Raw genomic sequence first — 15,995 nt, forward strand, 5'->3', positions numbered from 1 at the left:
TTAATAATATGATTCCATTTCTTTTATACAAAGGACAATGGAGACCGATTCCAAAACAGCTGTATTCCACAATTTAGGGATTCATTGATAATCTCAAGAGAGAATTTTCTGCACAGTGATGAGGATGGAAGACAGATTGTAAAGCCAGATTATATCTATAACACTTTTTCAAAGATTTTAATAGTAAAAAAAAGTAACTAGGGGAACTAGAAAGGAAAGAGGGTTAAGGGGAGGAGGAGTGATTCTTGTTCTTGGAGTTTTTTGACTGGAGAGAATATTATGCACTGTGAGAATCAAAGGGTAATGATGGTCTCACCCAAGCATTAACCTACCTCATGGATCAAGGACTGCTGGAAGACTGTACGAATGGAAAGACAGCAGCGATGGAAATTCTTGATTAGTTGAGGGTGGATAGAACCACTGAGCTGTGCCACCTCTTCACGAGTTGGAGTGACAAAGATTCCTTGCACTGTTTCTAAGGCAACATAGTGGAAAAGTGTGTTCTCAGTGCCAGATGTCAACCTCAGGAAATAAAAAAGGAGAAGTAAATTTCTTTCAGGTATACAATTAATTCTCTCTTCCCCTTTAACAGACATAGATCAAATTATCAGGACATTGTAATCATTCAAGAAGACTAAAGTTTAAGTTATACTAGAGGAAATCCTACTTATGCCATTTCAACTCATTTAACAATGACTGAATCTCTGTATTAAAGAGTACAAGATGTTTAAGTACTTTTTTCCCTACCATGAGGTTATTAAAGAATTTCTTGGGGGGCAGCTAGGTGGTACAGTGGATAGAGCACTGGCCCTAGAGTTAGGAGTACCTGAGTTCAAATCTAGCCTCAGACACTTAATAATGACCTAACTGTATAGTCTTGGGCAAGCCACTTAACCCCATGTGCCTTGCAAAAACTTAAAAAAAAAAAAAGAATTTCTTGAGCCATATTTTCCTTTACTAACTTTAAGGCTATAAGGAGAAAAAACCAATAAGCATTTGACTAAATAACAAAACAAGTGCCATGGATTGTGTTGGGGTTTGATATATTTGACAAGTCTTTACTCTTAAGTTATTTAAATTCTATTGGAGAAAACCAGTAAACATGTGTATATATAGGATTACTTATTGCTTCTTCATATATGCACCTAAGTGTGATATATGATACTTGTGTATCCTCTGTATCTAAATATATAGGGTGTGAGCCAGACTGGGCTGCCTTGGTACTTGAGCTCTTCATTTAAGGCTGCTTTCTCTATTTTCTCTTTGATTTAGAAATTGAATTTTGGTTGTGATGTATTGTGAGCATTTTCAGTTTGTAGTTTTTTCCCCAAATTTTTTTTTCTTCTATCTTTCATTTTTGCCCTCTAATAGCTCTAGGTAGTTTTATAATTTCCTGTAATATGACATCCCTGTTTCTTGTTTATGATTTTCAGGAAGTCTGATTATTCTTAAGTTCTCTCTGTGGCCTGTTTTGATAGTAGAATATTTACATTTTCTTCTCTCCTCTGGAGTCCCTAATTTCAATGACCTCCATTCTTATTTTCAGGGAGTTCATTGCTTGGATTTGCATATTTTGTTCGAAGTTCTTTATTACCTTTAATTTGTTCTTCCAGAACTTCTGTTTTTGATCTCTTGCTTCATTTTTTTCTAACCATTCTTGCAGAGATTGGGTGGTTTGGCTTGCCATGAAATGTTTTTCTTTGTCTGGGTTTATCTCTTAGGTTTCTCTCAGTCTATATTATTCCTTCATTGTGAGTGGTGTTTTTTTTTTGTTTATCAATTTTTTCCTTCATGGACTTAATTAGTGCTTCAAGTGCTTCCAGGTGTATTTCCTGAGGTCCAGAGGTCCACTTCCCTGGTGCTCTTTTCTCTCTCAGTTGTGTGTGTGTGTGTGTGTGTGTGTGTGTGTGTGTGTGTGTGTGTGTGTGACACAGAGCTGGACCGCTCCACACCTTTTTTAGGTCACCGTCTTTACTGGAACCATGACATAAATGATTGGTGATAGTCTTCACAGTGGCCGCTTCAGGAAAAAAAGCCCCAGACCCAAGCCTTGGCCACCTGAATGAAACTCTAGGCATGTTTGAAGTGGGGGCAGGTGGTGGTTTAGGAGGCCAGTCTAACAGGGCTGGTTTCTTTGGACTGGGCATGAAGTTAAAGTATGGAGGAGTGGGCATCTGTCCCTGATCCCTCTTTAGGCTCAGTCACACCTTCTCCCAGTACTTTTGCTACCCCAAGCATGCAGCAAAGTGTGGAGGAATCTCTGGGGATCTTTTCTAGGTCTTTCCTTGTTTCTGTAATTCCTAAATGATTTTTTAAAAAGAAGGTCCTGAGGGCTTGTCATCTTCATGTCAAACTTAGTGGGACTCCTGATCAGCAAGCAGGGCTTGGGCCCCTTGGCTAAACTGATCCCTTTAACAACTTGTTTTGTTCCCAATCACCTCTCTGAAAAAATATACATTTTGTGGTTTTTAGACTCCTTTGTCCTTGGCCCCAGTGTTCCATGAAAACCTGGACTCATCATGATCTTCTTGTACTCTGCAGGTCTGCCCCACTGGACCATTTGCTGATCCCTCTCCAAGCCTCTGCACACATGACCCCCCCCCCCCAATATCTAGAGCCCAGTCCCCCTTCTTCTCTTACTTACAGACTTCTCAACCTCAGCTTAAGGGTCACCTATTATAGGAAGCCCAACCTGACTCTCTCAATAGTCTCCTCACAGATATGTTGCATCTAATCTGCATACATTTTGCATATATTTTTCTGCTCACAAACCCAACAGAAGACAAGGATGGCTTTGATTTTCATTTTATATTTTACATAGGGAAGGGGTGCAAATTTGGCAAAAGCTTAATGTGTGTTTGTTGAATGAATGAATGATTGTTCATGTATTGAATGAATGAATTACTGTTGTCATTGATAAGACAATATGCTTGGTGATGGGAAATAAATAATTTCTCAAAGATGATATTATTTGCTATTATCAATTATAACAACTTTAAATTCTGAAAAAAGTTAAGCTATCTTTCTGAATTTTGCTTTCTCAGGAATTTCTCATTCAAAAGAAAACTAAAATATTAAATATGTTTCTTACTTTGTGGCATCAAACAGTTCCATTTCTTTTTCTGAAAGGTCCTTTTTCAGCCTTCCTAAATGAAAAGGATTTGGAAGAGTAGCTTTCTTTTTAGTGGCCTGGAAAACAAACAATATCCCAAATCTAAATGCTCCCCTCTTGAACAGAATCAAACAGCATTAAGAATCACAAAGACAAGTCATTATTGTCATACTTAACAGAAATGCTTGCTAATTTTCGACAGATACTCAGAACTGAATGAGGGTTTTTTTTAAAAATAAAGGCCACAAGGTTAAATTAGGAGCCTCCATTTATTCTAAGATAAAAGAACTGCAGAAGACTTTCTGTGGAGACAGACATGGGAAGTCAGAGAGCTGTGGACATTCAGCTCAGTATTCCAGCTCCAAGAAACCATGGAGCCTGCAGCCCAGGGCCAGGTGGTGGGAAGGCCTGGCCTTGGAGGTTAGCTTAGTGGCTTTGTAACCCATGAATTTGTCCAAACCCTTTCTGAACTTTCGTATTTCCTTTCAGAACTAACTTGTGGAATAAGTTTCACAATTTTTTTTTTTACTTATGATTCAAAGGAATTCACTAGATCATGAATTTGAGATAAATGTATCCTTATTTGTCCTAAAACTACCTTACTTTTTGGGGAAATGGTTGAGAGATCCACTGGCCTTAAGGTCACATGACCTTCTCAATTCAGAGTCTGCATCTGGGATTTTAGAAGCCCATCCCTCCTTATTCTACTATTCTAGGATTTGGCAAAAAAGTTCATGTTCTCATTCCTTATAATGGATGGTTTTCAGTGCCCCAGCTATCAAGTTTCTGAGCCATCCTCATAGGCCAGATGGCCCAGCAGATTCTGACTTTTGGGTCTTCCTCCTATGTCCAAGGCATCATCTTTTGCCATCCTCTTTTTTTATTTTAATTCTTCCACTAGCCTCCTCAGAGGGTGGAGGTGACCAGGTTCTAGAAGGCTAAGCCAAACCCAGATGTGGGGAAGTGTTTCCAAAATGAGACTTCAGGCAGGGTAGAGGCGATATAGTCATGGACTAGGTAGGTATACAGGAGCCTACTGCTGGAAGTCTGACCTTGCCCCATCAGCTTTTAGAATTTTAGAGGTGATAAAGCTCCAATGGGTGGGTCAGTTCTGGGGAGTGGCAGAGTTCCAGACCCTAGGTTTGTCTCCACTGAGTCCTAAGTCTGGATTTTTCTGTCCAGATAGTCTAACCCAGCCCTTTCCTTACCTGGTCCAAATTCAGGGCTGCCAGAAAAGTCTTAATAGATCAAGGAACTGATTCAGCCAACGATCACTATTCCTGGACCACCTCAGAATGTCAATGGCCCTTGAATTATTAACCTTTTCTGTTAAAATACATTTGAGTTATGAAATACTGATCTGTTAACTATGGTGAACCCCCCCCCCCCAGTTTAAATAAGGCATTTTTTTCCCAGTTAAAAACCTCTGGTGTCCCTGGAAAGGTAAGCGCAGCAGGCAATGGGGAGACTTGAGCGAACACACCCACCTTGAGCAAGGCACTGCCAGCTTGTGGCCCTCCAGGGCTCTGAGCTTCCTTCATGCCCTGCTTGCGTAGTGGATCCGGGGTTGGATGTGGGCTGGGGCCACCCCCATCCCCATGACCTTCAGCCACAGTGTCGGAGCCCCCACTGCCTCTGGAAGGACTGAGCTTCCGGGTCTTTAGCGAATAGTCAGTAAATAGTCTTCTCTTGCTAGAAGGAGAGGTGATGGACTTGGAGGTATGTTGGAGCTTGGTAAGAAGAGGGGAGGAGGTCTCCAGCTTATCTCGGGACGAGGGGAGGAACCAGTCAGCACAGGACAGACATGGGTTTGAAGGAGAGGCCAGCCTCTCCTCGAGGCTGCTCTCAACTCCCTCCAGCTGAAGGAGAGTGGCTTTGACCTGATCCACATAGATGCAGTCTGGTCCTGGATGCCCAAAAGCTTTGGACGCGCATCCTCCAGCCTCTAGTAGCACACACAGCAAAGAATGCTTCTGTAAGAAACCAGAGATTGAAGAAGTTACACTAGAGTGTGGGGACTACAGAAAAACAGTCACTAAACCTTGGGCCCATCAGCTCCTGTCACCTTCCTATCAGTCTTCCTGGTTTCTTTGCCAGTCCTCCCATGGCATCCCTTCTAGGCCTTCCTCTAGCCACCCCGGTCAGGATGATACCATCTAGGGTGCCCATCAGGGGGTCAGTAGGTACCCATCTTCTGGTTTTAGACAGGCTCCTCTGACTCCTTCACCTACTGGCTCACCTGAGCTGGTAGAATTTCTGATATCTTTTACTTGCATTACTATCTAGCCACACACGTCCTACCCCCATCTATCATTGGGAAGCCCACGCTTTGGGCTCAAGAGTGGAATTTTCCATTCTCCATTCACTCCATGGGACTATTTTGAAACATTTGTTATGAAATATTAAGTTTGGAAGGCTCCATGGTGGCCCCCCCCCCCCCAAATTCTTTCTATCATTAACCCGCCCTTGGAAGGCTGTCTATAAGGTCCCTCAGGCCTTCCGCTCTGGGATAGCCAACTACAGTTGATTTTAAATTCTCCATTGGAAAACTCTTGGTTCTGCCCTTTGGGCCTAAGTCCTCTTCCATTGTCAATCTTTCAAATACTGGAGGACTGCTATCCTATCTGCTCTGAGTCTTTCTGTCCCTTCAAAGGCTCCTCTTATGAGGTGGACTCAAGGCCCTGTCTCTTCCTTGTTGGCTTCCTCTGGAAGCTTCTCAGAGCTTATGAATAAAGGAATTTACTAAGATTTACTATGTACAAAGCACTGTCCCTGAAAAGTGGACAGTCTCTGCTTTCAAGGACCACACACAGAGGAAGTTATCAATTATCTCTTCAGATCAGGGTCACTAGGACTAAAGTCAAGGTCCAGAAGAGATCCGACTGAAGGGGTCATTCCTCCCCACTTCTGGGAAATGTGCCCCTCTTCCTGCAGTCAGAGCCTGTAGCTTTTTGGTGGCCATACCCAACTGGGAGCCAACCCTTTGCTAAAACTCCCAGGCTTTCTGCACTCTCCAGTCCTGTCCCTTACAATGAAGTGGAAGCTCATTTTTTATACCCAAGTGCATGTATATATAAGCTACTGAATTTCACTGTATTAGGTCTAGTATTACTTAGCAGAGGTACATAAAAGTCACTTAAGAAATGCTTAATGATATCCTTTAATCTAGCAATATCAATAGTAGGCCTATATTCAAAAGAAATAAAAAATAGGATATTCAAAAATATTCACAGCATCTCTTTTTTGCAGTGGCAAAGAATTGGAAATGGGGGGGGGGATGCCCATCAATTAGAGAATGCTTGAACAAGTTATAGTATATGAATGTTATGGAATACCATCGTTCTCTAGGAGACCATGAATGGTCAGACTCTAGAGAAGTATGGAAAGAATTACAGGAACTGATCCCGAGGGAAGGGAGCAGAACCAGGAGAACACTATACACATGAACAGTAACATTGTGAGTAGATCATTCTGATGGACATAGCTCCTCTCAGCAGTTCAGAAAGCTAGGACAAACCTGGGAGACCTGACCCATATCCAGACAAAAACAAAAAACAAACAAATCTGAATGGAAACTATGTTCATGTTTTAAAAAAACTTCTTTTGTTTTCCCTTCCTATTCCATAGTTTTCTTCTTCCCGCTTAATCCCCATTCCTCATACACAAAATGACTAATATTCATAACACAAATGCATTTGTACAACTTATACTAGACTGCTTGCCACTGAGGGGAGAGGTGTGGGAGGGTGATAGAAAAATGTGTAACTTATAGATATACAAGTGGTTGAATGCTGACAACCTTTTATAACACGTAATTAGAAAAATAAAATTGTAACAAAAACTGCTTAATGATTAGTGGATTGATTCTGCCCACTGCTCTGCCCCAGAAATGTTAACTCAAAAAAGAGATGGGGCTGTTGTTATGTAGATGAAGAACTCAGCTGGCCGCATACTGACTGAACAAACCTTATATTATATTATCAGTTTCTTTTGGATGAATACAGGGACACTGAAATCAGAGAGGACCTACCCACTGGTCAGCTTTGGGCCACACTGGGAGTATTGGGAGCTGCTCCAAGCTGCCAAATCTGCTTGGATCTTGACTTTGTTATCCAGATCATTAGCCTGCCCCCTTAGCTTGGGTCATCTGCAAATGGACAAGGGGACATCAAGGGCTTTGTCCAAGTTGCAGATGAGAGCATCAAACCAGCAATGGAGTATTCATTCTCAGTACCTGTCCTTGCTTCCATCTCCTTCTTTTTGAAAACCTGGGCTGGTTAGTTAGTCCCCTGTGCATCCACACTGGTCTCCTCAAACAACCCTCCTCCTCATTTGAAAGGCTTCTCTTTGCAATTTTAGAATTTTAGTTCATGACTGATGCTGAGTGAGATGAGTAAAACCAGAAAAACACTGTATACCCTAACAGCAACATGGGGGCAATGATCAACCTTGATGGACTCGCTCATTCCATCAGTGCCACAATCAGGGACAATTTGGGGCTCTCTGAATGGAGAATACCATCTGTATTCAGAGAAAGAACTGTGGAGTTTGAACAAAGACCAAGGACTATTGTCCTTAATTTAGGAAAAAAATATCTTATTGTCTGATCTTGCTATCTCTTATACTTTATGTTTCTTCCTTAAGGATATGATTTCTCTCTCATCACATTCAATTTGGATCAATGTATATCATGGAAACAATGTAAAGATTGGCAAATTGCCTTCTGTGGGGGGGGGAAGTAAGATTAGGGAAAAAATTGTAAAGCTCAAAATAAATAAAATCTTTATATTTGAAAAAAATAATTTTAGTTCATGGAATCCTGTTCTTCCTTTAAATTCTTTGAAATCTGCTTTTCCCAAATTTTGGGTGCAAATGGATTTGACTCCATTTCTCTCATTAAACTCTAGTACATAGACTCATTTTCCTTCAGAGTTTCCATCATTTCCTCCTCAGACCAACTCCTCCCTGGGAGTGAGCATCCAATCCAGCACTAGAATTTCTCCTTCTTGGTTCCTTCATCTCTTCAAGGATAATATGGTTGTCAAGGTAAATAAAAAGCTCCACTCCAGGCTTGCCATTTCCTTCTTCTGGTGAGGGGGCTGGTGAGGTTAGGTACCTTAAAACCTCATCGTTATCATCTGACACTCCCCATGGCTCTCCCCCCATGTACACCTCCCTATCGCTAGCCCAAGGATTTATTCCTTCTGCATACTTTCTGAACAGATGATGGCCAACTTGTCTGTTTGGAACACAGAAAGTGGTCCAGTCCCAGGTGCTATCCATCACATCTCACAGACCTATTAAGCAGCTCGAGTTGTTTCAACCTTGGTCTTTGTGAACAAAGTTTTTAGACCAGGGATTTTCTTTGTTTTTTTTTTTTTCTGAGTTTTTTTTTTTGAGTAGGTAAAAAAGGTCATCTTTTGTCTTATTTATTACCCAGTCTTAATCACTGAATGGGTGTTGCTTTGGACAAACTGAGACCTGGGAATGAATGATGTTAGCTTAAAAAGGACAAGCAAGGTCTCACTCTATCTGGGGCCTCTTCAGTAATCCTGCTCCACTTCTGACCGCTGGACCCAGAGGGCTCCAGAGGAGAAAGTGAGGCTGGTGACTTAGCATGGCCCCCCTCATTCCAATCCAATTCACTTGCCTGTCATGGCATCACCTCCCTGATGTCATGGTCCTCTGAGAAAGGACAAACAACAATAATCTTCTGGGAACTTCTGGATATTTTCACTGTTATTTATCTTTTTTATATTCTGACTTAAGGTATCTAGTTTGGTGGGAAGAGGTAAATAAGCAATCTTTTTTAGTGTAGTGATCTCTTGATTAGATTTGATTAGACTCACTAAGCAATGCCATTCTTAGCTACCACACCACCCTCAGGTCAGGAATAATTTGTAAATTCTGCTTTATGAGCATTCCATAATCAGGTTAGGAATAATTTCTAGTCCCTATAAGCAGTCTATAATCAGGTCAGGAATATAAAACATCCCGATTTTATAAGCCTCATTTCAGAAGTTCAAATCCATTTTCTCATATGCATTAACCTGACTTTTGGATTCTCATTATAATGTTATGCCCCAGATTTGTGTCATCTGAAAAATCTAGAAGTATCTTTTTTTGACTTTGTCAAGTTCATTGATAGAAATGTCAAATAATCCCAGAATCAAGGGCAGGACGCTTTCCAATCTGACTTTGATCTCTGAAGGTAGTATCTTTAGGACAGATCATTTATTCAGTTCCAAATCTATTTATAGATCCAATCCTATACCTTATTTTCTCTCCATGTTGTCCAGACATACAGCTAAGTGTTTTGCTAAAACTTGGGCAAGTCTTTACCATTCCCTGAACCTACAAGGCTAGAAACTCTAAGAAAAGTCAAGGGATCCAGCCTGGCAGACTGATTCTTGATCTAGTCATGTCCACTTTTAGTAGTTATTGATTTTTTTAACTTCAAAAACCATCTGTTTAGTAATGGTTCTAGGATTTTACCAACTTCAAATCCCTATGTCCAGAGACATCAAGAACAGAAGGCTCACCTGAAGAAGCTGCAGAATGGTTAGAAAGTCCCCAGATACGGACTTTGGAAGTGATAAAGAATGGCAGCAGTGGCCAACTTGCCCTGACCAGGATCAGATGGGGACATGCAAGCCTGAGAAGACCAGCACTCTGAACCTTGAAGATCCAGGGGGCCCAAGGTTGAAAGGTGGAGATTGGGGAGAGCCCAGGTGACTTGGGGCAATCCTAAGCATGTCAACCACCACATTTAAAAGTGTAGTAGAGGACAGAGATCAGTTCCAGAACTAATACCCAATACAGGAACTAAAGCAGGAGAGATGAGTGAATCAGACAGATAAAAAGAGAAATGAGCAAAGAAAGTGTGAACTGCATCCAAAAAATACTGCAAATATGAAGATTTCCTGAAAGAAGGAAAGGACTATAACAACTGAGAGGAGAGAATCAAAAGGGATAAAATGAGTTTTCCACAAGAACTATATAAATAACTCAAAAGAAATGAAGCAAGAGATAAAGAAGGAAATAAAAGTTTTGGAGGAAAGAAATGGAAGGAGAATAGTTTAGAAGAGAAACTGGTAAATCTAACCCCAGAACTGAACTCCCTGAATATTAAAAAGGACCAAAAAGAAATCTATGACTCCATGAGACATTAAGAACTATTAGAACAGAAACTCAAAAGATTGGAAAAAATAGAATACAAGATATCTGCAATAAAAATGTGACCTAGAAGAAAGCTAAGGAGAGAGAAATTAAAAATTGTCTGACTTCTTGAAAAGTATTATTAAAAAAAGCCTGGACATTATGTTTTAAGAAATCACAAATAAAAATTGTTCAGATCTATTAGAACCAGAGGACAAAGTGAAGACAGAAAAATCCCTGATTACCTCCAAAAGAATCTCCCAAAAGAAAAGTGCCCAGAAAGTCATAACTCAAATCCAGAGCTTAGATGTCAAAGAAAAAAATATTGCAAGCAGCCAGAAAGAAGCTTTTCAAGTATTGAGGAACCAAGTGAGGCTCACACAAGAAAGCGCAGCTCCTACACTAAATAAGAGGAGATCTTGAACTACGATATGAAACAAGATGGGCTCCTCCTGGCTCTGCCCACTGCACCATCTTGTCCTTCATTATCAAAGACCAAAAAGAGACAAAGTACAGCATATCCAACTGTGGCTGATCAGACCGATGTGAGTTCGGAATGCTCGACCACAGGTTGGGCACAAATCATCCAGGTGAACGAACACCTGGAGTGGTACTCTAAACTTATGGATGTCACATTTCTTTTAAGCTGCTTCCATTCTGCCTCTCTCACAAAAGATACCACCCTCTCTGAGGAGGGCAGGCCATGCTGGCCGGGCCTAGATCAAGGTCTCCTTGGTGCCTTGGTATTAGAAGATCTTTTTCTCTTTAATTTCTTTGGGAGTATAATGGTATTGCTGGGTCAAATGGCAAGGGAAATTCAGTAACTCTGGAGCATAGCTCCATAGCTTCCCAAAATGACGGGACCAATTTACAGTTTAACAGTACTCTTCCCCTAGTCTCTCTAAGATTATTTTCCTTTTTGGTCAATTTTTCCAATCTGATGAATGTGTAGTGTAGCCTCAGAGCTGCTTTAATCTGCATTTTTCTTATTATGAATGATTTGGAACCTTCCCCCCATATGACTATTAGCTTGAAATTCTTCCTTTGAAAATTGCCCAACCCTTTATCAAGTTGGGATTTTTACAGCTTTTCAAATATTACAGGGGGCACTTCAGCAATCATATCTATTAGGATACTGTTCACTTAAGTAAAATGATCCGAACTCACGAAGAGATGGTTGCTTCCAACTCCTCAATCATACTTCAATTAAACTTCCTGTTAAATCACTTTTTTTTTTTTTTAGGTTTTTGCAAGGCAAATGGGGCTAAGTGGCTTGCCCAGGCCACACAGCTAGGTAATTATTAAGTGTCTGAGACCGGATTTGAACCCAGGTACTCCTGACTCCAGGGCCGGTGCTTTATCCACTGTGCCACCTAGCCACCCCTAAATCACTTTTAATCTATAGTTTCTTTCTAGTTGGAGGTAACTGTCACAGTGGATAGGGAGTTGGCTTAGAGTCAAGATCTTAGTTCAAATTCGGCCCCAGATGCATTCTAGCTGTGTGACCTTGGGCAAGTCGCTTAATCCTGTCTCAGTATCCTCATCTGTAAAATGAGCAAGAGAAGGAAATGCCAAACCACTCCAGCATCTCTGCCAAATGGGTCTTGACTGAAAAACACTAAACAACCAAGACAGGAATTCTCCTAGCAGTGCCATCAGTTTCTTTAACCAGCTGCCTCTGTTTCTCTTGTTTGGAATCATTTTATGTTGGTGTTTTTGGAATGAAATCCCTAGTGCTTTCATTCCTTCTTTGGACCACTACTTCTATATAGGGTCCAAATCTGGATATTCTTTTTTTCATCCTCCTGAAATCTGCTCTCCCCAAGTCTAGAGTACATGCCATACAAATATTTATTAAGCATGGATTAAGGGTCAGGAAAGGGGCATCATGGGGTGGTAGAAAGAACTATGGAGCCCTGGGGTCAAGTCCTTTTGTGTCGGGGAAGTCCCTTAACTGTCTGAACCTCAGAAGGGCAGCCCTTTGAATGGTGCAACATGCATATGAAGAACTAGCAAGCTTCTGTTTACCTTCCCCACTTGCCCAGAAAAATCATGGAAGTATTCTCCGTGTGGCAGAGTGGCAACCTGCCCCCCAAAGTTTGGGTCATTTAAATTCCATCGATTGATTTTGATTAGAATCAGGTTGAGAATCCCAATTGAGAATAGCCATAAATCTCCTTTATCTTCTGAATGATGATCAGTAGGGCAGGTCACAGAATCTATTAGATGGCTGAAGAAGTCCCTTACCATATCATGACTCCTGTATCATGTTTCTTTAATTCCTGAATCCTTCAAATGATTCCTTCCTTCCTTCCTTTGATGATCATCTCTATGTTATTGACTTTCAGTTCTACATATCCAGCTCCAGGTCTTTCCAGTCCCACACCAACAGCTGCCTGGATATTCTGAATGGTCCAATCATTCAAACTCAACATGCCTAAAATGGGATTCACTATCTTTCCCTCCAAGTCATCCCTTTTCTGCCTTTCTCTGCCTTTTTTTTTTTTTTGGTGATAGATTTATTGGTGTTTGTTATAATTTGTTTATAGCAAACCTATTTTTTAACCTATTTTTCTTTGACATAATTCCCTTTGACAATTTACTAAAAGCTATAGATGCCTCAGAATAGTTCTTTTTCCATTAAAGATTTTATTTATTTTGAGTTTTACAATTTTCCCCCTAATCTTAGTTCCCTCCCCCCCCCTGCTTATTTTCAAGGGAAGCAGTTCCTCCAACATATCTATAAGTTGTCAAATTCTTCAGAATTCAATAAAAACTGACACAGTGCCCAAGATATGGCTAGCTCTGTCCCGAGGGAGCTCACAATCTCATGGCATCCCCATTTGTCTCTTTCTCTGAGCACCACCCTAGTCCCAGACCTTCATGGCCTCTCTCCTATTTAGTTTCCTCCCCTCAAATCCAGGAGCTTTCCCAGTGATTTTCCTTTAGGGCAAGGCTGACCACATGACTCTCAGACCCACCTATGATTGCTTCAGAAATTAAAGGTTAACTTCCTTTGCTTTATTAAAGCCTTCCCAGTCTGGCCCCACCCTGTCTTTACACCCTCATTCTACAGCTCAGGACTCCCAGTCAAGCTGGCCTTCCCTGGGTCCCTCAGACATGAAGCTCTCATCTCCCACCTCTGAGCCTTTGCACTGACCACCCCTATGACTGGAGCACACTCCTTCTTGACCTTAGCCTTGAAGGATCCCTGGCTTTCTTCACGACTCAAGTCCCAACTTCTATATGAAGATTTTCCTGGTCTCTCACAAGTGCTAGTGTCCTCCCAGCTAAAACTGTCATCCATTGAATATTTATTTGTTCTCTGTTTACTTATCTCTGCTGTGCAGATTTGCCTATGTCCAGGTTGGCTTTCCTGGGAGGATGTGAGCTGTTACCTTTCAATTGCTGCCTCCTCAGGGTTTGTGTTCAATCAATGCATGTTGGCTGACAGATTCTGTTTCTTGCTATTGAGCCTCCTTAATGTCTTCTAGCTGGGTTTCCCGTCATGAGTAGCTGCCATTCCTTGTGAATAAGGAAGAGACTTCCAGAGTCTTCTTCTGGTCCTAAGTCTCTTCTCATCTTCCTAACTCACAGACAACTGATAAGGTGGAATGTGTTGCCCTCTGTGATAATCTCCGGTTGATCTTTTGTGTTGCCCATCCTCTGTGGTTTATGGAGATATCTCCCAATCTCTGGGTTGGATGGCTGGCTCTTGTTTTACAGGCTGCCTTCTAAGATGGTCCCTTCTCTCTGGCTCTGCTGCTCTCCATGGTTCAAGCTTGGTGCTGTGTGGGCAGTTTCCTTCTTCCTTTCCCCTTTTCATTTTAAAGCAGCTTGATCTGCTTGAAAGACCCCAGCTCTTGTTGGATGTCCATCACACCTGGCCGGGAGCCCATCACACCTGCATGATATTGTCTTCTGTGGTCTGGAAATACAGAACTCATTCCCAGAAACAGTTGCCTCACCAGCTGTTCATTTCCCCAAACCTTCCTTTCTTTTTCTGCTCAGTGAATTTTAATTGGTAGCAATGATAAGAATATTCCAAAAGCTGGGATATTCAGGTTTTTGCCCCCAAAAGTTAATAGTCTTTAGCCATGATTTCTAGGTTTCTTCTGATTGTATCATTTGTCCCTCAGAGATACCAGTTGTATACAGGTGTCATCTGGTCTGACAAGTCTCAGAAGGCTCATTCCAGGAAAAATAGATTTCTCAATCTCTCTTTTATCAAGCTGACAAACAGCTGCCATAGCTTGATGTCATGGTTCCATCACTGGTAACCATGACCAGTCTTCTTCCTCTGACCCTTCCTGGAGGAGCAGCTCTAGTCATCAATATTCTACTCTCAGATGCATCATCTGCCTCATCTTCAAGATCTCTTTCCTTCCTTCTCTGGGACCTATTCTTCTACCTCCAACCTGGTGTCCCAGGCCAGGATACCCTCTGACCTTTTAGCTTCTTCTTCATTTTCTCCTTCTTTTAAAGAACACTTCATTCTCCCTGATCAGCTCAAAGGAGAAAGGCACTGAGTCCTGGCCATCCCCATCTCCTCCTCCAGGCCAGAAACCAGCCTGGGTTTGGTTCATCCACAGCTATTCCTTGTCATTCACAGGAACAGCCTTGTTACAGTGCTCCTCTGCCTTCCTCATTTGAAGGAAGGACCTCTATTCATGATTTCTTTTATGGAAGCCGCTGTGCTCTAGGGGAAGGACCAATCTTTGCTCTGATGTTTGTAGTGGACAGAAAGCTCACTGCCCTGATACTGTTGGGCAGAAGGAAGCAAGGAGAAATGTTCCATGGGCAGAAAACCTGTCTTCTAATCCCTGACCTCGTATTGGTGGAGGCTGGGGATGAAGAGGATAAATTAAGCTTTTTGAGTCAAGAAGGTCTGAATTTGAATACTGCCTTAGACATTTTCTAGATGCATGACTCTGGGCAAGTCACTTAATCTCAGTTTTCTCATCCATAAAATGGGGATAAAAACAGCACCCATCCTCAAAGGGTTGTTGTGAGGATCAGATAAGGCCACGAATGCAAAATTCTTTGTAAACTTTAATGTATCACATAAATAATAATGAATAATAATAAAAATGTTGCTTTCTCATTAATTATTATTGTCACTTTATATGGCTAAGCTAAGGATATAGCTTCCTGAACCTACTTTCCTGGCTAGTCACACTGCTGAATACCACAGGCCCAAGGCATAAAAGTGTCCTATTCAACTTTTTCTTCCCTTTCTCTTCAAGACAATACAAATTACTTTAGGTTCCTACTAGAAAGCAGTTCCAACCCAACCCTGACTGGCAGCACTACTGGTATATGCTAAGGAGCTTCCCTGGACTGGGTGGTGCAGTGGATAGAGACCTGGTGTGGAGTCAGGAGAACGAGAGTTTGAATCTGGTGGCAGACACTGGACACTTACTAGCTTTCTGACTCCGGGCAAGTCACTTCACCCTAATTACTTCCCATCTCAGGTCAATTCCATTTGTCCTGATTCCTATCTAGCCACCGGACCTAGGTGGCTCTGGAGGAGAAGGTAAGGCAGGTGACTTAGCATAGCCCCCTCACTTACATCCAATTCATGTGCTTGTCATGACATCACCTCTCTGATGTCATGGTCTTCTTTGAGAATGAAGGACAACCATCATCATCATTGAGTCTCCTTTATGTTTCCTAGCTGGGGATCCTGGGTTTCCCCACATGAGTAGTTACTGGTCCTTGTGAA

The 15,995-nt window shown here is 41.6% G+C and overlaps 1 protein-coding gene across 1 annotated transcript in view; it reads right to left on the reverse strand.

Moving 5' to 3' along the window:
* INTU (inturned planar cell polarity protein) overlaps positions 1-15,995 on the reverse strand; it is a 102,352-nt gene that overhangs the window by 5,311 nt on the left and 81,046 nt on the right. Inside the window, exons 12-14 of the mRNA XM_074228374.1 lie at positions 4,600-5,085; positions 3,092-3,189; positions 333-522 (exon numbers count right to left, since the gene is read on the reverse strand). Coding sequence (XP_074084475.1) covers positions 333-522; positions 3,092-3,189; positions 4,600-5,085 — 774 coding nt within the window. The remainder of the gene's footprint in view (positions 1-332; positions 523-3,091; positions 3,190-4,599; positions 5,086-15,995) is intronic.

The sequence above is a fragment of the Macrotis lagotis genome, chromosome 3 (genome assembly GCF_037893015.1).
Source record: "Macrotis lagotis isolate mMagLag1 chromosome 3, bilby.v1.9.chrom.fasta, whole genome shotgun sequence".
In the NCBI taxonomy this organism is placed as follows: Eukaryota; Metazoa; Chordata; class Mammalia; order Peramelemorphia; family Peramelidae; genus Macrotis; species Macrotis lagotis.